The sequence below is a fragment of the Pipistrellus kuhlii genome, unplaced genomic scaffold (genome assembly GCF_014108245.1).
Source record: "Pipistrellus kuhlii isolate mPipKuh1 unplaced genomic scaffold, mPipKuh1.p scaffold_m20_p_29, whole genome shotgun sequence".
In the NCBI taxonomy this organism is placed as follows: Eukaryota; Metazoa; Chordata; class Mammalia; order Chiroptera; family Vespertilionidae; genus Pipistrellus; species Pipistrellus kuhlii.
Genome location: NW_023425528.1, coordinates 6,077,303 through 6,101,671, shown reverse-complemented (window position 1 = coordinate 6,101,671; position 24,369 = coordinate 6,077,303). Strand labels below are relative to the sequence as shown.

The following is a 24,369-nucleotide window of genomic DNA, read 5'->3' as shown; positions in this document are numbered from 1 at the left end:
TCTATAATATTTTCTTATGTATTCCCTCCTTTCTTCCAATCTGACTGCCATAGCTCATGTTAAGGCTCCCATTTCACTCCATTTGGATTGTTTTCAGATATTCTTAGACAATAGTAATGTCTTCTAACTACTTTTCTTGCTTCCAATTCTAATCTTACACCTTTCCAAATCCATCTTTTTAAAATCTTTCAATGGCTACCAATTGCCTATAGAATTGGGTCTAAACTTCTTAGTCTGGAATTTAAGGCTCTTTGTTCTGACCCAACCTACCTTCTTTGCCATATTTTCCTCTAATGACCACATTTTATGTATACACTGAAAGACCAGCCAAATTGGACTATTGAACATTCCTTAGAACTTGCTCTGTACTAAGCCACCTACCTGTGGTAATTCACAAAGTTCCCTTTAGTTAATCCTTTTTCTCCTCCACTTTCTATAAAATATTCTACCTATTTTAAAAGTCCAGCTTCAAATCTACCTCCTGTTTTAAATTTTGTTACTCCCAACCCCTCCTGGAATTCCTATTCCCCTACTTTATGATCTCACATCATCTATCACATTCTGCCTTATATTAATAATCATCTTTATACATGCCCTTCAATTAGACTATGAACTCAGAGAGAGCAGAGATAGAGGCATTTTCAAAGTTGTAACTCCTCAGAGCTAAGAAAAGCCATTTTAGACCACAGGCATTCAATGTGGTTTTATGGAATTAAAATAAATAGAAACCACAACCCGTTTTCCTAAAATGTTGACATTTTCCTTTTAAAATAAATACGCCTATTATTCAATGTAGAACTTTATTTAGTATTTGTGAGTCTCGCTTAATTGTATTTTTCAGCAAGCTTTCATGGGAGACTTCTATCACTGCCAAAATTATAAGGTTAATTCAAATTTGAGGACTGTTTATCAGAATCCTAGTGTTCTGCTAAGCCATGTCAAAAGCTAGCCAACAGCTAATTCAGGTAACTTTCTTCATTAATGTAGTCTAAAGGCCCAGAGGATTTGCTTGTATAAAGCCAGAGTGATCACATAGAGCTAAAGATGGGAAGGATGGGCTCATACATTTTACAGGCTTTACTGCCAAGCATAGTTCCATTGTATCCATCCTCAGTATGGCCCTGCCATTCATTTCCACTCTGTTTCAGAAAAGAGAAGCAGGTACAGTTAGAGACCAAAGAAATCAAAGGATTACAGGCATATGCATGCATCAAAATATACTGGGTATTTTTGCACTAGAAAATGCCTTCTGTACCTGGTAAGTTTTATGGTTTTCCTGAATTCATTAGTAATCGGAGCTTTGTACCCTCCTTTCCTCAGTAAGGAGTCTATGGTCTGAATATGGTCCCATCCTGTGGAGAGTAGACCAGATAAAATACAGTCAAGTATATGTAAAAAATACATTGGTAAAATACAAAATTACTTTCTAGTGAGGTCAATTATCACTTTCACCAAATGCCATCAACTCCTTTGGTCCTAAAAATTACACAGAAGAGCTCAGATTTCATCCTGTAGAAAAGCAGGTTCACCACCACACACCTTAAGTTCTAGCTATCCAACGTGGCTAACAGCAATGGCTTCTTTATCTCACCCACATTTGAAGGCAAGGAGGCTGGCAGTAACTGCTCAAATCATGTCTCAGCAAACAAACTACAAGCATTGCATTCTCTTCTAACAGTGACATCTTTAAAAGGAAAGGGAGAGCCTAAATGTCACTGTGCCACCTCAGTAGCATTTAGGACTCCTACATTTACTTATGGTAATTGTTCTTTCTAAAGGTAACTTCTATCATTAATCAAGTGTATTTGGTTACAATATTCGAGGGCATTTTTGTTGGTTCTGACATAGAATGGTATATTAATATCCGAGGCCTTCTATTTCTTATGAATGCTTTACAAAGTCAATGGAACTACAGGATGAAGACATTTTTGAAAGCAACTTAACAAATATTCAGATAGCTGCCTTAAAGACTAACTCTCTTGTTGGAAGTTTAATTATATTGTTTTGATGTTATGTATCTCACATATTTATGAGCTAAACACAGGAAAACCAAATTACAAATAGTTTCTGATGAGAAAAGAAGCTCCATAAAGTGAAGAAGGTATATTCATTTCAACTAATCTGAAACTAAAATTTAGTAGTGGCTAGAAAGGACAAAATACTACAGAGTGAAAGTTTTTTGTGTTACAGTGGTGGTTCATAAAGGTTTGTGTTTTATCTGCAAAACAGAAAAACATCTGTTAACTTGGAAATGCAGACCAAGTATATAAAACACTACTTCATGTATTCTCAATTCTCCTAACCTACAATCTTAACAGGAGCAGAATGAGTAATGATAAGTACCTAAGAATGAAATGTTTGATACTGACAATGAACTGTGTGGCTGACTGTCAACCCAAAGGCTTGTTTATACCACACAAGGCTGTAGCACAATGGAATATGGGAAAATGGCTCTTCAATTTTATAGCAAACTGTTGCCTAAAATAACACCCAGCTTTTACAAATCTTTGCTTTTTTTAGAGTATATGTTGGTGTGTTTTTGCTGTCAAACTTCAGTGCAGGGATTCAACTTCAGTGTAATTAACTGATTTCATACAGACATTGCAGTGGCTGTGACAGAAGAGTAGTTTCTTATAATTTAACACTGATCGTAACTACAAGGTCAGATATTGCATTTCAATTTGAATATTTGCTTAAATTCTTCACCAGATCATATGAAATAAAGTACAACAATGACCTTGCTCCTTTGCAACCTCTGGTAGGTAGGTGGCGGTGCGTTTTGATCCTTTTTCATTGATGAATTCTATTCTAATGCCATGTACACCCACCTGAAAGAAATTGGCAGTTTTATTAGTACAATCTTTTTAATAGAAACAGAAAGAAAAATTTATTATTTTACTTTTAAGATAATGCAGTTCTTGCTCTCCCCTTAGTTTTGGAAGGGCATATTGGTTTTCTCTTTCCAAAGTATTGACTTTGGGTTTGAAAAGCATTATGATAGTGGAGACTGAAAACATTGATCTGATGTGCCCACCATTCACTGGGCTATGCTCTTCTGTTTGCAACCAAAACAACCATTTTGGTGCTGACTCCTTTCCCAGACTGTGTAATCTTAAAGAGACTAGATAGTTATAATTCAAGTATTGACTTTGGGTTTGAAAGTCATTATAATAGCCTTGAAACAAAACATTTACTTGTATGTTCCCAGCATGTACCAGGCTGTGCTATTCTGTTTGGAACCAGAACAACCGTTCTGGGGCTGTGTGTAGAATAAGTTATATTGTATATAACCTTAAATTACATGTAGATAAGCAACACAAATCAGACTGAAAAGAAAAAAAAACCAACCCACAAAAAACAACAACCAACAATCAGATCCTAGATCATCAATCATTACATATAATTGTTCTTTTAAAAATGTATTATGGTTTAAAGTGGGCTAGTGGCAAATCCTCACTGTCTATCTGTATCACTGCCTTCACATACTATTGCTAAACTTAAGAGCAATAAAGATTTTTAATCATTCGGGGCAGGGCATTTTTGTAGTTTCTTTTACACTAACCCAGAGACCACTATAACATTTTTATGTAAAACAAACTTTAGGTGATGCCCTAAAAATGATAGTCTTCTAAGTCAGTGTGGGTAATTACTTGCTAAGTTTTTTTTTTTTTTAAGTAATGTATTTTTTTCTTGGATTAGCATCCAATGAAAAGGAATTTGTCCTTTCCCCATTTATTTTACATAGAATACTGTATATAGAGCTAAAGATAATAAAAAGTACAATATTTTTAAATACTGATAATAAAAATGAAATTTTAAAAGCTTAACAATTCCATTATGTTCTCACAAATCTATGGTTGCTTTAGATCAATGGTCCCCAAGTGGAGTGTGAGGTCATCCAGGGTACTGGAGGGAAGATGTAAGACCAGGTAAAACTTTTTGCCCAGGAAAGAGGCTACTTTGTAGAGAAGATGACTGGAAACATAGACCTTAACTGTCTGAATGGATGTGAAGGTTTAGAAGAGGAAAAAGGATCCATAAAATCTCCTTTTGCTTCTTCCACCCATAGTCTAAAAATTCCCAATTTTCCAGGGAATAAAAAGGTTCTCTGCAAAATCCATTTCAATTTCCCTCAGGTCTTCATCCACTCATCCTTTAGAGTCTGTCAAATCTTCTGAGCAGCTTATGTTTTTTATTCAAGCCTATCTCTGTGGCTATGTCTTCTATCTATTTATTATCAGTACTAGAGACCCAGTGCATGGATTCGTGTGCATGGGTGTGGTCCCTTGGCCTGGCCAGCAACTGGGACAATATGGGCTGGCTGGCCAGGGGAAGGGACCACAGGAGGTTGGCCAGCCATGGGAGGATGGCTATGGAAGCACACTGGGGGGGGGGGGGGGGGGGGGGGCAGCTCCTGCTTTGAACATCTGCCCCCTGGTGGTCAGTGCATGTCATAGCAACCTCGACCTGTCATTTGATCATTCTGTTGTTAGGTTGCTTAGGCTTTTATTTATACACACACACACACACACACACACACACACCAGAGGCCAGGTGCATGAAATTCGTGTATGGAGGTGGGTGTCCCTCAGCCCAGCCTGCACCCTTTCCAGTCGAGGATGTCCATGAATTGGGCCTAAATGAGCAGTCCGACATCGCTCTCACAATTAGGACTGCTGGCTCCCAACCGCTCGCCTGCCTGCCTGATTGCTCCTAATCACTTCTGCTTGCCAGCCTGGTTACCCTCTAACCACTCCCCTGCCAGCCTAATTGATGTCTAACTGCTCCCCTGCTGGCCCGATTGCCCCTAACTGCCCTCCCCTGCAGGCCTGGTCACCCATAACTGCCCTCCCCTGCCAGCCTGGTTGCCCCTAACTGTCCTCCCTTTCAGGCCTGGTTCCCCCCAACTGTTCTCCCCTGCAGGCCTGATTGCCCCCAACTGTCTTTCCTTGCCAGCCTGGTCCCTCCCAATGGCCCTCCCCTGCAGGCTTGGGTCCCTCTCCAGCTGCCCTCCCCTGCTGGTCTGGTTCCCCCTAACTGCCCTCCCCTGCTGGTCTGGTTTCCCCCAACTGTCCTCCCCTGCAGGCCTGATTCCCCCCAACTTCCCTTGCCTGCCAGCTTGTTTGCCCCTAACTGCCCTCCCCTGCAGGCCTGTCCCTCCCAACTGCCTTCCCTTGCAAGCCTGGTCCCCCCAACTGCCCTCCCCTGCTGGCCTGATCACCCACAACTGCCCTACGCTGCTGGCCATCTTGTGGTGGCCATCTTTGACCACATGGGGGTGGTCATATTGTGTGTTAGAGAGACGGTCAATTTGCATGTCACTCTTTTATTAGATATGCTAGATTTTTATGAATCTCCTTTTACTGAAAATGTAACCAGGGCAGCTGTTTAAAAACTGCCCTTTGGGAAATGACTGTGGACAGCTGAGAAGAAATATGAGTGCTTGGGCATTTCCAGGATAAAGGACATCCATGAATCTCCCCAGTGCCTGACACAGTACTGATACAATCACAAATTGGCAACAGTTTTCCGGTCAGTTACTTTGAGATTTTTCCTTACTAATATCACATCCTTCATAATTTATTTTTTAAAATTATACAGCATAAATAATTTATGCTCCCATTATTCACTGAAGTGAATTTTACATTTCCAACTCAATTTATAAAAATCTGTCATGTTAAAATTTAAAAAGAATTTTGTTGCTTACTAAAGTTTGTAATAAAAACTGTGAGAGAAAGAATGTTTCCCTATACGTGGGATGAGAGTGTTAGACTAAGTAGTGGTGTGTAACTGGCATAGGGTGGGAATGGGGGGAAGTCCCTAAAAAGTTTATCTGAATTTCAGGAGGTTTCATGTTTCAGCAGTATAGGTTGAAAAAAGAAAACTCCCTAGAAATATTTATTCTACATTAATTAGATAACCTCTAAAAATCCGGCTCTGACAAACTATAGTCATATATATATATATATTTTATTGATATTTTTACAGAGAGGAGGAAGGGAGAGAGATAGAGAGCTAGAAACGTCGATGAGAGAAACATCGACCAGCTGCCTCGTGCCCACAACCTATGTACATGCCCTTGACCAGAATCGAACCCGGGACCTTTCAGTCCGCAGACTGATGCTCTACCACTGAGCCAAACCGGTTTTGGCAAACTATAGTCATATATTGAAAAAAATAAGTGATTTAGGCAAATTCAAGGTGACTTAAAAACACAAACCCTTTCTTTATAGAAATGCATTCTGTGGTTTTCAATGAACATTTCAGATATTTTAAAGCCACGTAAGTTAACAATTAAAAGTTACTAAGACCAACTGTATAATATGTGAATAATATCTGGCTAAGAACAAACTGGAAAGATATGTTGACCAAAATAAAGTTTGTATTTTGAGAAGGCCCCAACATCAAATTCGATATGAAAAAAAATATCCAAGTTCTCCCATTTTGAATTAGTACCACATTTACAATTTTAAATTCTTTTCTGTGTTCATATGATTCTGAACAACTGAAAGCTTCTGTAAATTGAACTGTAAGTATGATGATTTTAAAGTGAATCCTTTGTGAGAAATAAGTTATTTCATAGGTCAAAAATATTTTCTGTGACGATAAAGCCCAAACCAGAGTAACTCATTTTTTTCAATGGAATCAGGACGATGGTAATAATGCTCTAAACAGAATAAAAACATAATAGCTTTTTAAAAAAGTGAATGAGCATGGCTGTGTGCCAATAAAATTTTACTTATGGACACTAAAATTTGAATTTCATATAATTTTCATGTGTCACAAAATAGGTTTCTTTTGCTTTTTTTTTTTTTTTTAACCATTTAACAATGTAAAGATCATTCTTGGCTCACCAACCATGGAGAAATGAGTGGAGGGATGGATTTGGCCTCTGGGTAAAACTTTTCCAACCCCTGGTCTAAACATATACTCTTTTCACATTTATTTGCTGGCAATTATGTAACTTCTACTTCATTATTAAGTGAGAACAATATACAAAATGTTCCTTGAGATTTTGTCTAAAGTGCTGGTGTACCAATTTTTAAGATAAAAATTTAAAAGTCACTTATGTCAAAATTAAATATACTGCTAGAGGAACTAGCTAAGTTTCATTATTTTTTTATGTTATTTCTATACAAGTTTCATGCATATAGCAGAGAACACACCTTTGTTTCACAATGGCAGCTGGCTGCACTTCTGAATAATATAGAAAGTGCAAGTTCACTTGGAAATGTACTTTTATACAGCCGATATAAATTAAATAAGCTACACAAGGACGTGTAATAGCAAAAGCATGATTTTGAAACTCCACGACTACACTACTTCTGCTTGGCTTAATAAAAAATGAACACAATCTGGCCATTTGGGGTAACATGACAGAATATAAAATGTTTGTCCTGTAAAATTCAATAATGTACATTTTCATAAAACAATCTTCAAACTTGAAACCTTTTTATTGAATTGTTATAGGGATATACATTATTATAGCAAGAAGATTTAGCAACTTGGCTAATTTAAAAAAAATTTCATGAAATAATAACATTATTTTTGTTAAAACAAAATAGTAGCTAAGTGAATATTTTCTTTCTCCATTCAATGTGTTAGGTTGCTTCCAAGTCAACTTCCTAGCCAAAAAAGAAAAGAAAAGAAAAGTTTGAAACTCACTTGAGTATTTAATTCAAAACTATATTTGTAGTTTCTAAAATGTTGATCCACAGACCACTTTCTTGTTAACATGTGTACCAACGAAAACAAAAGGCAGAGAACCACTGCCATCCCTACAAAAGGAATGGCTCCTTTTCTAGCATTCTTTAAAAATATACAATACATTGTACAGTCTTTGTGCCTCATCAAACTGGCAATGTAATAAATACACTGGCTTAGTTCTCCTCCCTGTTCAGCAAGATCTACCTGTGATAAGCCTTCTCCTTTATGATTTTTTCAGGGCTTTGTCCATTTTCTCATTCTCCCCTAGACATTTGGGACAGTACCACTGGCCATTTGGTTTATGATTCAGTCATATATAGGAGAAGTGGAAACACTCAATGGGGCACTTGTCATTATCATAGCCGATCATTTCTCCATAGGAGACCTGATTTCACAGACAGTACTTGGGCTCCTTTGGGTTGATGGGAAGGTCTGCAGGGAATGCTTCCCTCTCTGCTTTGGCCTTGGAGCGTTTCTTCTTCTTGAAGGCCTTTGCTTTTTCTTCTTAGGCATTCCTGAAGTGTGTCGTCATTGTTGTGATTATTGGTTGCATTCTCCCAATTTTCATTGTTGAGCTGTCTCTGAGACCTCTTGTTATTGGGCTTTCCTGCCTGTGTGATTGTCTCATTCTTGGACTTATCTTGGCCAGCTTTGCCACTGTGGCCAGTGGTGTCATTGACCTCGTGGTGTGCCTCAAACAGTTTCACGTGCTGTCCACCTGCCTGTTCCTGTTCTCCACCAGCTCCACCATCTGACTCACAATCTAGATCTTCTCATCACCCAGCTCTTGGCTCCTGGCTCCGGATCAGGGCTCTCTGAATGCAGTGCAACACTCTCCTCTTCTGGTTGCTGTCCATCCCCCATTTAAACTTCTCATAATACTCATCTAGTTCCTTCAGGATTTGTTTCCCCCATTCCTCTGAGCTATTGGCCTGTCCCCCAGGTTCCTGGGGCCTGGGTGGAAGGCATAAACTTTGTCCTAGGTGGAGCCAGGAACGCAGCTAACAAGCCTTGCCCCCAGCACCAGGGCACTACCATTGCTCTGCCCATATTAGCTTTTTTGTCACGTTGATCAACATCTTTTCCTTACTCTTGACAACCACAGATGCCACCAAATAGTCATACTGCGCAATTAAAACAAGAGAGTGGAAAATGGCCTGCTGTGGAGAATGATCAAATCTGGCTAACCTGTGGAAATCACTGGCTTTGCAAATTAAGTCATCTCCACTGAAATGAGCACCAAAACCAATTCTGTATTTTTTGAGGGAGGCATCTGTCACAGCTGCAACTCTAAAATATAACCCTTATGTATAATAATTGAATCTTCACTTAGTCCAGTGGTTCTCAACCTTTTTAATGCTGCAATCCTTTAATACAGTTTCTCATGTTGTGGTGACCCACAACCATAAAATTATTTTCATTGCTACTTCATAACTGTAATTTTGCTACTGTTAATGAATCGTAATATCTGTATTTTCTGATGGTCTTAGGCTCTACATCAGCGGTTCTCACAGGTTGAGAACTGCTAGCAGGGTCGCCTAAGACCATCGGAAAACACAGATATTTACATTACGATTCATAACAGTAGCAAAATTACAGTTATGAAGTAGCAACAAAAATAATTTTATGGTTGGGGGTCACCACAACATGAGGAACTGTATTAAAGGGTCGCTGCATTAGAAAGGTTGAGAACCATGGACTTAGATTGGAGGATCCTTTAGCCTAGCCTCATCCCAAGAGACAAAGGCTCTAGTTGTAATTATGAGCTATATAAGAGATCAGCTAACTAGGGAATTGGGATTCCCTGAAGCAAACTTAGTCTAAAACTCTATCACAGTAACTTTCCATTTCTCAGGATGGATAAAGAGGTAGTGTATAGGAAAACTACATCATCAAACATACCCCTAATTACCATTGCCCAAAGGACAGCCAGGTGGGCAAAAACTGGAAACTTGCAAATCTAGCCTTATTGGAGTCGGCAGGTCATAAAATTATTAGAAGTTCTGAGAAAAAATGCTTTCAAGACCCATCAGCTGTGATAATGTCCTTTTAATCAAGACTGCACTTTTGCTAAGCAAAGCTATAAATCAACTAGAATGGTAGTAAATTAAATGCAGTACTTATAGATAAGAGGATATGGAATTAAACAGAGCTGTATCTATGTGTGCTGAGGGAACAATAAGGCCAGTTCCATAGATTCGCTTTCATGCTAAAAAGAAAGCCAGCCATATTTATTCTGAATCATTTCATATCAAATGATTTTTTTTATTAATTCGTGCACATTAAAATGGAATTAATTAGAAAAAAATATTTTAATATTGCTATTTGCCCTTTCTCTATAATAGAAGTGTCAGATATGAAAGAAAATTAGTAAAATGTATATAAATTGTCCCTCCTGTCAGAGTCTGGGGCACAGCAAGGGACCTAGAATCAAGTCCCTGCCTACCATCCACACCTGCTTCGAAAATGCAGGCTTGCCCCACCCGCACTGGGTGAGACCCAGACCGGGCCAGCCCCACCCCCATTAAGCTCCTCCAGGCATGGGGGCACAGCCTTAGGTCCGCCAGCCTGGCTCTGGGCAGGAGCCACAGCCTCAGGTCCCCTGGCCTGGTGCTGGGTAGAGGGGGAGGGGTGTCTCAGGTTCCCTGTTAAGCCCAGCCCCCCTGCAGTGTCATATCAGCACTGAACTGGACTGTACGCAGGCAGTGTCAGGTCTCCAGCTGGAGATGCAGGCAGGCAGCTTCATCTCAGTGCTGGTTGGGGACGCACACAGGCAGGATGACATTAGTACTGGGGGCAGAAGTCCCCACTCCCCAGTTTCTGTGTTTGTAATTCAGACACCATTGGGACCAATTAGCATATTACCTCTTTATTATATAGTATTATATAATCTTTTGTTTTTAACATCACAAAAAATGATTAAATATAAAGATTATTGTTATGACCCTAAAACATATTTTGATTATTTTGGGGTTGATTAATTAGTTTGGGGACTATGCATCCCCAACTGCACCTGGCCTCAGCCCCATCCTCTTTCCTCTCCTGTCCATTTTTCTTTTTGTTCATTCCTGTATCAGAGAGCATGTGGACACAGAAAAGAAATACATGCAAATTAATCAACTTTGCTACTTAATAAAAGGTTTGATAAGAGAACAGATGATAAATAATGGCTAAAACAAAGTTTCTAGACTGTCTGTAGATTTCATTTTTCTCATTATTTGGTTCCTTGTTAGAAATGTGGTTTCATTTAAAACTACTATACTCTAATGCAGTGACTATCAACACAGGCGCATTAAAAAAACCAAAACTGCCCTCTCAGAAACCAAGATGGTGGCATAGCTAGGCACCTAAACTGCTGCCTCCCTCAACAATTTCAAAACTACAACTAAAAGACAAAACAGACAGCACCCAGAACCACAGGAAAGTTGGCTGAGTGGAAATTCTACGACTAAAAAGAAAGGAAAGCACACGGAGAATCAAAACTGCAAAGGACTGAGGTAATGAGATGGGAGATGCACATGTGGAGAGGAAGGGGAGTTGAGTGCCAGGCTGGCGTTCTCTGGAGGGAGAGGGAAGGAAACCCCTGACTGCACTGAACCCCAGTTCCAACTGCATTGAACCCCAGTTCCGACTGCACTGAACCCCAGTTCCAGGTGAGCCTGGGAAAATCTGGACTGTCAGGCAGAAACTCAGGGGAGCTATGGAAGGCAGAGGCCTGGAGGTGCACGCACGAGGGCAGGGTTGACAGGCAGCCAATACTGTCTGATCATCCCTGAGACTCTGCCCCATCCAAGCAAAGCACAGAAGCTTTTACAGTTTTTGCAAGTCTGGTTCCTATAAGGGTATTTCCAGCACAGAAGTCTCCCGGTGTAGACATAGCTGATACTCACAGCCAATTAGCCTGGAGGTCAATTCCTCCCAGTGATAGGAACAACAATCAAGACTTAACTACAACAAGGCTGTACACACAGTACACAAAGGGGTGCACCAACAGTGTCCACCTCAGGTAACTGGGGAGGCTGATCCACTGGGCCATATAAAAAACCTAGCACACAAAGCTACCCTACCAACTCAGGGAAGTAGTGAAAATGAGGAAACAAAGTAACAGATCACAAATGAAAGAAATGGAGGAAAACAAATGTCTGGATATAAAATTCAAAACCACAGTTATAAGATTTTTCAAGAGTTTCCTAGAAAAGGCAGATAAATTTAGTGAGACCCTTGAGGATATGAAAAAGGAACAACTAGAAATTAAACATACACTGACTGAAATAAAAAATATTATACATAGACCAAACAGCAGACTAGAGGAACATGAGAATCAAGTCAAAGATTTGAAATACAAAGAAGCAAAAAACACTCAACTGGAAAAGAAAAAAGAAAAAAGAATAAAAAAGTTGAAGATAGTATAAGAAGCCTCTGGGACAACTTCATGTGTACCAATATCAGAATTATGGTACCAACATCAGAATTTTGGTGGTGACAGAAGAAGAGAGACAACAAGATACTGAAAACCTATTTGAAGAAATAAAGACTGAAAACTTCCCCCACCTGGTGACAGAAATAGACTTACAAGTCCAGGAAGCACACAGGACCCCAAACAAAAGGAATCCAGAGAGGACCACACCAAGACACATCATAATTAAAATTCCAAGAGCAAAAGACAAAGAGAGAATCTTACAAGCAGCAAGAGAAAAACAGTTAATTACCTTCAAGGGAGCACCAATACTTGTCAGCTGATTTCTCAACAGAAACTATGCAGGCCAGACAGGAGTGGCAAGAAATATTCAAAGTGATGAATAGCAGGAACCTACAACCAAGATTACTTTACCCAGCAAAGTTTCATTCAGAATTGAAGGTCAGATAAAGAGCTTCACAGATAAGAAAAAGCTAAAGGAGTTCATCACCACCAAACCAGTAGTATATGAAATGCTGAAAGGTATTCTTTAAGAAGAGGAAGAAGATGAAGATAAAAATTATGATCAACAAATACATATCTATCAACAAGTGAACCTAAAAATCAAGTTAATTAAAATCTGATGTACAGAATAAACTGGTGAATATAATAGAATCAAAGGCATAGAAAGGGAGTGGACTGATAATTCTCAGTGGGAAAGTGGTATGGGGGGTTTAGGAAGAGACTGGACAAAAATTGTACACCTATGGATGAGGACAGTGTGGGGGTGGTAAGGGCAAAGGGTGGGGTGGGAATTGGGTGGAGGGGAACTAAAGTGGAGAAAAGGATAAACTATTGTAATTATCTGAACAATAAAGATTTTTTAAATTAAGAAAATAAAACTAGAAGCAAAAAAATAAAAATTAAAAATTAAAAAAACTGCCCTCATCCCACACTTACAATATACTAGAGGCCCAGTGCACAAAAATGTGTGCACTAGGGGGTCAGGGTCCTTCAGCCTGGCCTGCCCCCTCTCACAGTCTTGGAGCCCTTAGGGGAAGTGATGACTTAGTCCTGCTCCCTACACCACAGTCTGGCCTCCCTCTGCAGGAGCAACTGGGCTGATCAGGGGAAGGCACCTCCCCCATCACCCTGTTGCTGCTGCCACTGTCGGCCATCATGGCTGCTGGCCCTCCTAGGCCCTCACCTCACAGAAGCTGCAGCTTTTTCTGGAAGAAGGTCCTCTTCTATCCTGTCTAATTAGCATATTACCCCTTTTATTAGTATAGATGGTCCATATTATGCTCCTCACAATTTCAGAGTCAAAGTTTATTATACCCTAATCTGTCTATAAGGCAAGTGTTAGTCCTATAATCCACTAGAGGCACTACAAAACTACTAGACAGAAAAAAACAAAACGAAAGAAACACTTCACTGAAAAGTTCACATGGGTCTGAGTCTGACATTTCTTATATTCCTAGGAGGAAAGAGCCATGTGGCAATTCTCCTAAAAGCACAAAAACCACAATGCATCATGGTCCACTCTTTTCACTCACAGCCCCACAGTACCTTCTGAACCCCCCTGCCCCCCTCCCCAGCTTGATCTTCTGAAGACTTTGAATCCTATTTTTACCAATGAAAGCAAATTCAACATAGAAGATGAAACTATTCCAAAATTAAGCCTACTCAAAGTTTATCCTCCTGAATAATTCTGATTTGGGCAAGAAAAATTAAGATTTTTATCATATATAGGCTGATGACAGTTTGTGTAGATTCTAATGAATAACTTTCCTCAATCCTGATACTACCAAAAAATGTACACTACATATTGGCCAGATCTGCCAGAGTTATGATTTTGCATCATTTGAATCTACCTATGAACTTCAGAAGTAAGTCTGATGTTTTTTTTTAATTTTATTTTATTACAGAGTGGAAGGGTGAGGGAGAGAAAGATAGAAATATCAGTGATGAGAGAGAATCATTCATCAGTTGCCTCCTGCATGCGGCCCACTGGGGATCGAGCCCACAACCCAGGCATGTGCCCTTAAAGGAATCAAACCTAGGACCGTTAGTCCACAGGCCACTGTTCTATCCAATGAGCCAAACCGGCTAGGGCCGTGGTTGGCAAACTGTGGCTCATGAGCCACATGCGGCCCTTAAGTGTGGCTCTTCCACAAATACCATGGCGTGGGCGAATCTATTTTGAAGAAGTGGCATTAGAAGAAGTTTAAGTTTAAAAAAATTGGCTCTCAAAAGAAATTTCAGTCATTGTACTGTTGATGTCTGGCTCTATTGACTAATGAGTTTGCCGACCACTGGGCTAGGGCAAGTCTGATGTTTGGAAGCTGTCCATCTGATTAACAATGAACACTTAATATTAACAATTATTAACGAAGAACACTTCAGATTCAAATAATAAATTTAAAAAACAAAGTCACTGAAATTGTGTGTGTTTTTATTCAGTAATTTTTACTTTTGTAAACATTAACAATTGTAAACATGGACTATTTTTTTTCTGTTTATAAAAATAATACATGCATATTATCCCAAATCCCTTTAGAAGAGCAGAAAGGAGAAAATAAAAATGACCTGGAATCCTGGTACCATCTAGAGTAGGGGTGTCGAACTCAATCAGAGAAGGGGCCAAAATCTAAAATCCAGCCTAAATCGCGGGCCGAATGGTTTACTGAACAGTCATAAACTGTCATTGTGATGGAAACGCAGTGGAGTGCAGTGATGACAGCGCGGTGCGGGCCACATTGCAAGGCCTGGTGGGACGGATTTGGCCCGCGGGCCTTGTGTTTGACACATGTGATCTAGAGACAAATCTTGCTTTAGTGACTTAAAAACTAATCTCCTGAAGGAATTGAGATGCCACGAAGGACTATATATTCTATGAGGCAGTTTTTGTCCATGGTCTGACCAGTTCCTGTAGCTGTGCTTGATTTCAAATCTCCTTTAAGTGAGACACTTTTAGAAGCAGAAAAATATATACAAATGAATTAAAAATACTAGAAAATTGAATTAAAAGTGCAAATGATTGCAATTCCATCACTTGGGCACAAGTAACTTTTTAATATATTCTACTATAAAAATTTTTTTATCATCTACCTCACATGAGATTATTTTTTTTCTGTTGCTATTTTGTGAAAAACAACAGCAAAGCTTTCATTGACCAAAATACATACATGTTACTCTTCTCTAAAACCCTTTCAAATTAGTCACTTTTAGCTTGGAAATTAGTTATGGACCAATTCTTGGCTTTTTTAGAGCTTACCAAAGAACCAATTAGTGCCAACTTTGATTCATGTAGGAGACTTAGACATCTTATCTGTCAGGAACACAAGCCTGCCAATTTATTTCACAAAGGCCACTAAACAATGATCTGGATAACATTTATTTTAAACATAGCAGACACACAGCTCTAAAATACCTGAATTAGCGAATAATAACCCCCATGAACTTTTAAGGAATTAGTTAAGATTTTAAATAAAGCATGGTTAATTATGAAATGCTTTGAAAAGCTATAAAGCCAAACATGTTTATATATCATTTGCAATGAAATAAACTGTTCTTACATTATGATTTTACAGAGAACCAGTGATAGCTCAAAAGTGCAATTAAGGGAAGGAGGACACCAATACTCTGTAATGATTAATTATAATGAGCATTACTTAAAAATTGAACACCCTGAAGCTTTCCAAGGACAGTTCAGGCAACACAGGTGACCTTAAAATAAAAGCTTGCTTCTAATCAAAAGTTAGAAAAATGCATTCCTGCCCCCCCTCCCTTTTTAAGGGAACAAGGAAGGGAGTGAATTTACAGACAAAGAAACTAAAATTATAAAATTCTCTTAGAATCCAGAGATATGAATTACTTCGCTTTTCAAAGCTTAGGAGAAAAAACACCTCTTGACAAATGTACCTAATCTATCTATATAAAAGCCAAGGAACCGGAAAGACTGGTTGCTCTGACATGCACTGAGGCCAGCCAACCAGCCCAATGTGGGCGGGGCTTGCCAGTCAACCTCTTGAGGGCCGCTCCCTGCAGCTGGCCACACCCTCAATTGCCCCCACCCTGATTGGGGGCGGGGCCAACTAACCTCCAACTGTGCACAAATTCATGCACCAGGCCTCTAATCCTATCTAATAAAGAGGGAATATGCAAACTGACCATCAAGCCATAACAAAAAATGGCTGCACCCACAGTGGAGGCAGGGATTTTGTAACACAAAATGGCTGTTCCCTCAGCGGAGGCTAAGTTTCTGTAAGGAGCCTAAATAAGCAGTCAGCAGGGACCTGAGGCTGTATGGCGCTGGGCAGGGGCAGGGAACCTGAGGCTGCACCCCCCACACCTGGCAGGGCTTGATGGGGGACCTCAGGCCGCACCCTTTACCCCGGTGCCAGGCTGGGAGACCTGAGGCTGTGCCCCCTGCCATGCGGGGCTAGACAGGCATCCTCAGGCCATCCCACCACTTGTGGGGCTGGATCTAACCAAATGGTGGTGGGGCCGGCTGGGTCTGGGTCTCATGCAATTTCAAGGTGCACATGGGCGGGCTGGAACTTGACAGGAGACCTCAAGGCATGCTCTTCACCCCGACATACACTGGGGGACCTGAGGCCATGCCCCCACCCCTGGCTCTGGGCCGCGGGACCTAAGGCCATGTAACTCACCCTGCAGGGCTTGATGGGGACCTCAAAGCATGCCCCTGACCCGGCCCAGGCCAGGGGACCTCATTCCACACACCCTGCCCCGGCGCCAGGCTAGGGAAGCTAAGGCTGTGCCCCCTGCCTGGGGGGGGGGGGGGCCTTGACAGGAGAACTCAGGCTATGCCCCGCACCCCAGCACCGGGCCAGGTGACCTGAGGCCAAGCCTCCCACCCAGCAAGCCTCCCACCCAGTGGGGCTGGCCAGGGCTGGATCTAGCCAAATGGTGGTGGGGCCGGCTGGGTCTGGGTCTCATGCAATTTCAAGGTGCACATGGGCGGGCTGGAACTTGACTTTGGTTCCTGTGATGCCACCCAGACTCTGATCGGAGGAATATTTTCATATACATTTTACTAATTTTCTTTCATCTCTGATACTTCTATTATAGAGAAAGAGCAAATAGTAATATTAAATTATTTCCTCTAATTAATTCCCTTTTAATGTGCATTGGGTCACTAGTATAAAATAATATTGTTTCCCTGAAAAAAAACTAAGAAAAACTTTATAAAGTTTAGAACTATACGTTGAATATCTGACTTAATATGGTTTTAATCGGTCCTAAAAAATTACAAATTGAATTTATGTAAATGAGTTAATCTTAAAGTCATGAGGAAGACAATAAAGACACCCTATAGCAAGTCCCTCTGCAAAGTAAAATATCTATTTGTAAAATGAATAACCATTCTCTAATATATTTGCTTAATATAGATTATACATATAATGGTTCCTTAAAACTGGGAATGATACAGTAATAAAATAGAGGCATTTACTAATATGATTTAGAATATTTTTCTTCCTAAAAAAATTCTTTTATGAAAAAGAAATCTAAAATGCTCAATTTCAAAAATTAAACTTTTTTTTACTTTTGCCTACATTGAAGTTATGAATGGCTATTTTAAAAGTTAAGGTCCTGCTGAAACTGGTTTGGCTCAGTGGATGGAGCGTCGGCCTGCGGACTGAAAGGTCCCAGGTTCAATTCCGGTCAAGGGCATGTAACTTGGTTGCGGGCACATCCCCAGTTGGGGTGTGCAGGAGGCCACTGATCGATGATTCTCTCTCATCGATGTTTCTAACTCTCTATCCCTCTCTCCTCTCTCTTCCTCTCTGTAAAAAATTAATAAAATATATTTAAAAAATAAAATAAATAAAAATAAAAGTTAAGGTCCTCCTATGACTTCTAAATGGCTAGTGATGATTCATTTTCTGGAAGTAAAATGAAACAGAAGCCATTTTAAAAAGGTGATTCACAGCATCACACTCTGTCAGCATCCAAAGACCTTAGGTATTACCTAGTTCAACTTTTCCACCTTTCTGGTCAGGAAAGATTCAGAAAGGTTACCAAACTGGGTAGTGGCATTCAGAAAAAGAACTCAAGTCTTCTTATTCCCTAAACACAGGACTCTTTTTTTTATCAAGTGCTGGGATAGACACACACACACACACACACACACACACACACACAGAGTATAGGAAAGAATATACTATAATGTAACTACTAAGGAAAGGGAAGGAAATGTTTGTGTATTTGGGGAAAGCAGGAAAATGTTCCCCCAGCAAAAAACAATGCTGGAAAACAGGAAGCAACTGGGAAAGGTATAAGAACAGACAACACAGCCAATTTCACTAAGAGTACCAATATTTAATGGAAATTTTTATGCATTAAATCACCTTCTAGAAGTTACTTTACTTTGTTCTGCTTGCTTCCTCACTAGACTTCTGATACATTGACTTGTTGATTCACAGCAAATTTTTTCTAGATGGCCAGGAAGCATGAAGCATTCCTTTTTCAATGTTTCACATCACTTCAAAAACATTCAGAGTAGAGCATCATGAAAAAGACTAAATTATCTTAATGATAGTAATATGTTATATAAAAATCTCAAGTCCCTAAGAAAATATTAAAAAGCATTTCCCTAAATATATGAAGCATATATATATATATATGTATATATCCCATTTCCCCGAAAAGAAGACAGTGTCTTATATTAATTTTTTCTCCCAAAGTTGCACTAGGTCTTATTTTCAGGGGATGTCTTATCTTTCCATGCTCTAGGTCTTATTTTCGGAGGATGTCTTATTTTCAGGGAAACACAGTGTGTGTGTGTGTGTGTGTATAATATATATATATTTAGAGGTTTTGTGCATGGGGGTGTGTGTCCCTCAGCCCAGCCTGCACCCTCTACAATCTGGGACCCCTCGATCAGGCCTAAACAGGCAGTCGGACATCCCACTCATAATCCAGGACTACTGGCTCCCAACTGCTCGCCTATCTGCCTTCCTGATTGTCCCTAACTGCTTCTGAGTGCCAGCCCAATCACCCCCTAACCATTCTCCTACCAGCCTGATTAATGCTTAACTACAACCCTGCCAGCCTCATTGCCCCTAATTGCCCTCCCTCGCAGGCCTGATGGCTCCCAACTGCCCTCCTTTGCAGATCTGGTCCCTCCTAACTGCCCTCCCCTGCTGGCCATCTTGTGATGGCCATCTTGTGTCCACATGGAGCCAGCCATCTTTGACCACATGGGGGAAGTCATCTTGTGTATTAAGAGTAATGGTCAATTTGCATATTACTCTTTTATTAGATAAGATAGAGGCCTGGTGCACATGTGGAGGCCGGCTTGTTTTCCCTAAAGGATGTCCAAGATCAGGGTGGGGGTTCCCTTGGGGTGTGGAGTGGCCTGGGTGAGGGGCCTGTAGTGGTTTGCAGGCCAGCCACGCTCCCCTCCCCTCCCCCCCCCACTGTGACCCAACCAGAGGCCCTGGTATCTGGTATTTATTTATCTTCTACAATTGAAACTTTGTAGCTTTGAGAAGAGAACAGGGCAGGCCAGGACTGCCGAAGCTTGGTTTTTTCCATTGCCGGAGGAACTCAAGCCTCCTGCTCCCTCCAGCTCTGTGGCTGCCATCATTTTTGTTGGGATTTATTTATCTTCTATAATTAAAATTTTGTAGCCTTGAGCGGAGGCCAGGGCCAGCCAGAGCAGGTGGGAAGCTTGGCTTCCTCCATTGCTAGGGAAACCCAAGCCTCCTGCTAGCTCCATGGCTGCAACCATCTTGGCTGGATTAATTTGCATAGTCACTCCTGATTGGCTGGTGGGCATTGCTGGTGGGCATAGCAGAAGTACAGTCAATTTGAATGTTTCTCTTTTATTAGTGTAGATATATATATATATATATATATATATATATATATATATATATATATATATATTCACACACACACTCACACACACACGAAGCCTGATGCACAAAATTCGTGCAAGGGGCTCAGTCCTTAGAGCTGCAATGGCTTGTCTTGCCCCTCACAGCCCAGGCTTCATGCAGAAGGTCATCCAGAAGCACATCCAGGACATCTGGAAGGTCATTTAGCTGTCTGGTCTAATTGGCATTTTACACTTTTATTATTATATATGTATCGATATATGTATATATGAAGCCTATATATCTAGATGTATATATAAACTATATATAACTATATATACATATAGATAAACCATATATATTTATATGTACATAGATCTCTATAAATAGGTGTGTGTGTGCATATCTATCTATCTATATATATATAGATAGATATCTCTATAGGATTCATATAGATATGTTTCATGCATCTATATCTATACATACACACACACACACACACACAAACACACACACACACAAACACACACACACACAGTAGAGGCCTGGTGCATGAAATCCATGCACTGGGGTGAGGTGTGTCCCACAGCCCAGCCTGCACCCACTCCAATCTGGGACCCCTCAGGGGATGTCTGACTGTTGGTTTAGGCCTGACCCCGCAGTCAGACATCCCTCTCAGAATGAAGGACCTGACTCCCTAATAGCCTATAACTGCTTCTGCCAGCCAGTCTGATCACCTCCTAATCATTCTCTTGCTGGCCTGAACACCTAACTGCTCCCCTGCTGGCCTGATCAACCCCAACTGCCTTCCCATACCGTCCTGGTCACCTCTAACTGCCCTCCCCTGCTGGCCTGATGGCCACCAACTGCCCATCCCTGCAGGCCTGGTTCCTCCCAACTACCCTCCCCTGCTGGCCTGATGGCCCCAACTGCCCTCCCTTGCCAGCCTGATCTTGCCCCCATCTGCTCTCCCCTGCCAGCCTGATTTCCCCCAATTGCCTTCCTCTACCAGCCTGATCTCACCCCCAACTGCTCTTCCAGGATGGCTTGATCGCCCCTAACTGCTTCTGCCTGCCTGTTCATCCCTAACTGTCCTCCTCTGCTGACCTCATCTCGCCCCCAACTGCCCTCCTCTGCCAGCTGGCCAATTTGGTTCTGATTGGTCAGTTTCTATGCCAGTCAGAGTAAAAAGCTCCACCTTCTAGGCAGCCATTGGCTCCTCACAGTTGACCCAGATTTGGTTCTGATTGGTCAGTTTCTATACCAGTCAGAATCAAAAGCTCCACATCTTAGGCAGCCATTGGGTCCTCACAGTTGACCCAGATTTGTTTTTGATTGGTTAGTTTCTATGCTAGTCAGCTTCTCTGGGCCTATCAATGGGGCCTGATCAGAAAGGCAGGGCTGATCAGCAGCCCCAGTGGAGGCCTGGAGAGAAATGGAGGCAGGGCTGCTGAACAGGCCTGGTGGGAGGGGGGGGGGAAAGAGAGTCAAGTGCTGATCAACAGCTGCCACAGAGGCTATGGACCAGATCCTGCTTCTCTCTTCAGGCTTCTCTCTGGGCCTGATTCACAGTCCCCCCAGCAGTCAGTGCTGGGTCATCATGCCTGCAGCTGTAGCAGTCAGTGCTGGGTTGCCATAGTTACCCAGCTCTGACTGCAGGACTGACTTCCGGTTGGTCAAGCTTCCCGTTTGCTGCAGATGTGACAGACCCAGGGTTTTTATATATTAGGATAGACTTCATATAGATATAGGCTGCATATATCTAGAAAATAGATAAATGTATTTCAAAGTCAGGAATCTTAAATTAGAAGAGAAGCAAAACATGGTATATATCATAGTTGGAGAAAAAAAGCAAAGGGTGGACAGAACATATACAACTAGAAGTCATTTCACTTAATGACTTAGTGAGTTGTGCTATCTGTATATTAATGGGAACTTTGTTTTCAGTGGTACATTAAGAGGAGCTAGAAAATTAAATCTTTAAGGGAAGAAGGAGGATGAAAAACTGAACATGCACTTCTAAAATGTATGAGAGATAATGGCAGCCAATTTATTCATCTCATCTGTTTACACTCATGAAGGTTGTTACAAAAGCATGCTATTATTAACTGCAAGTAAATACATCAGAAATGGAGCTGTGATTGCTCAAGAGGTGTGTTTTGGTGTTGCTTTTAAAGTGAAGTGCAGCTCTCAGTACCAGGACTCCAAAAAGCTCACGTACAATGACAGATGATTTGATCCTTTAGGGGCAAAACCAGGTTAGGGGATAGGGGTCTAGCTCTAAAATTCAGGGACAGATTTGACATCACACAAGAATCATTCTGGTCAGCCTCACCCAGCATGGGTTGATGCCATGTAAGTGTTGAATGTTAAAAAGGAATGGTCTGTCTTAGGACCACAATGTTTTGCCCAATTGATAGTGGTATATTCAGGTGAGACATCAGAAAGTGCCCTATGGTTTGTAAAAAAAAATGTATTAATCTATTGAAATATAATCTATTGATTTACTTCAGAATACAGAAATTATTTCTTCCTCATGCCTTCAAAATGATCATGTTTCTAAACACTTAAATAAAACATGGCTCACTATAGTTTAGAGCACATGTGTCGAACACAAGGCCCTCGGGCCAAATCCGTCCCGCCAGGCCTTGCAATGTGGCCCGCACTGCGCTGTCATCACTGCACTCCGCTGCGTTTCCATCACAATGACAATTTATGACTGTTCAGTAAACCATTCGGCCCGCGATTTAGGCTGGATTTTAGATTTTGGCCCCTTCTCTGATTGAGTTCGACACCCCTAGTTTAGAGAATACTTTGTCTTCTGTCAGCAAATTGCTACAGAAGGAGCTCCCAGAAGATCATTGGTAGGATACTTGCTATACAAACAAAATGCTTATTCATTTTTATCATCTTGAAAATGAATAGCTACAAGATGACACACCTAGAATCACCTCTCAAGTTAAATCCAACTATTGTGATATCATTGGCTTTATATTCTTTTGGATCTTAATAAACACGGTTCCCAAAGAGTGTAACTATCCAAGTTCTAGGCTACATATCATATTAGAGGACTCCAACATGCTTCATGAGCTTTTCTTTGTTTCTAAAGCACCATGTCGGTCAATCATCTTCTCATTCAGAATTAAGAGAACGCTGTCAATTGAAGAACACAGAACAATGCTAATAAATTTTTGTGTTCAAACACAAAGCGTATTACTTCAGATTTCTCCCTAGGGGAGCAATTTTCCTCATTTCACAACCATTTTATCTTTGCAAGTAGACATTTCAATTTATTAGTTAATTATATTTTCCCTCCAAATCATTCACTTTTCATCCTCCTCATATCTACCAGGGCAATTAAATAGATCATGATGCTAGCAACAATCAGCTATTCTCAGAAGGGTGGGACCACTATTCCAATTTGTCTTTACATCCTTTTCTGGATAGTTTTGCTGTTGTTTAATGACTACCCAGGCTCCTTTAGAAGCTACCTGTAGACACTCATTTTAAATGAGGTAATTGCTATTTTGAAGAAGGCATTACTGATCATTCTGCCAACTAAACATTGACTTGAAATTAATTACATCCACTTGTAAAACCATTTGTCATACATTATCAAATACAAGCATTCTAGCCTCCAAAACAAAGTCTAATATAAACCCTACTTTCCTACTAAGTGCCATTGTGAAATTGGAGACATATTACCAAAAGAGAGTTCCAAATAGGCTGGTTTTAAAACCTTGCATGAAGAAGAGAATAAGATAGTAGGTAGTCCTGTGGCAGTTCACTTATTTGCTAATCATTTGAAAATTAGGTGGCCATTACCACTGCTCACATCCCTCATCCTCATGATCACATGGATGTCTGTCCTATCGAAGTTACCTATCACTATTCTTTGGAACTTTTAGACTTCGCCCTCATTCTGCTTTGATCTGGGCATTTTCCTCCTTTTAATTAGGAATTCTGCAGTAACACAATTCACCAGAGGAGGTCATCTTTCAAACTATACTTCCACCAGAAAAGCCCCATGTTAGAAGATTCTGCTTATCTGAAACGTACTCATTACTGATCCTTGACTTAAAATTCTCTATCAAAATTCTGTAATTGTCTCCTGCTTCCCCCTTTGGCATATACATATATAGCACTTTGCATTTCAGGTTAAAACTAGATACTTATAATGAAAAAGGTATTTCATTCTTGGAAGAAAAGTTGTAGCTATTAGACAGTGTGAAAGTTCTCAAAATGAAATGTATAGTTTTGTAATAAGACAGGTTCCTCATAAAGGAAATTTGCAATATAAATAACTAACTTATATATACAAAGATAAACCATAAACAAAGACCTCCTCATAATTCCCTTTTTAATAGACTGTATATTCAATATAATTTCAGTTATATAAACAAATATTCAGATTTATAG

The 24,369-nt window shown here is 40.5% G+C and overlaps 1 protein-coding gene and 1 pseudogene across 3 annotated transcripts in view; both read right to left on the bottom strand.

The window, feature by feature from the left end:
• Positions 1-24,369, bottom strand: part of AMMECR1 (AMMECR nuclear protein 1) — a 147,599-nt gene that overhangs the window by 20,636 nt on the left and 102,594 nt on the right. For 2 of the 3 annotated variants that reach the window (XR_004990825.2, XM_036454479.2), the window contains exons 4-5: positions 2,738-2,828; positions 1,256-1,352 (exon numbers count right to left, since the gene is read on the bottom strand). Coding sequence is in view for 2 of the 3 variants with exons in the window: in XM_036454479.2 (XP_036310372.1) it covers positions 1,256-1,352; positions 2,738-2,828 (188 nt within the window). In the remaining variant the exon portion in view is untranslated. Of the gene's footprint in view, positions 1-1,065; positions 1,140-1,255; positions 1,353-2,737; positions 2,829-24,369 lie in introns of all 3 variants that reach the window. The other variant, XM_036454480.2, reaches the window with a different exon arrangement.
• LOC118728210 lies at positions 7,931-9,036 on the bottom strand (annotated as a pseudogene).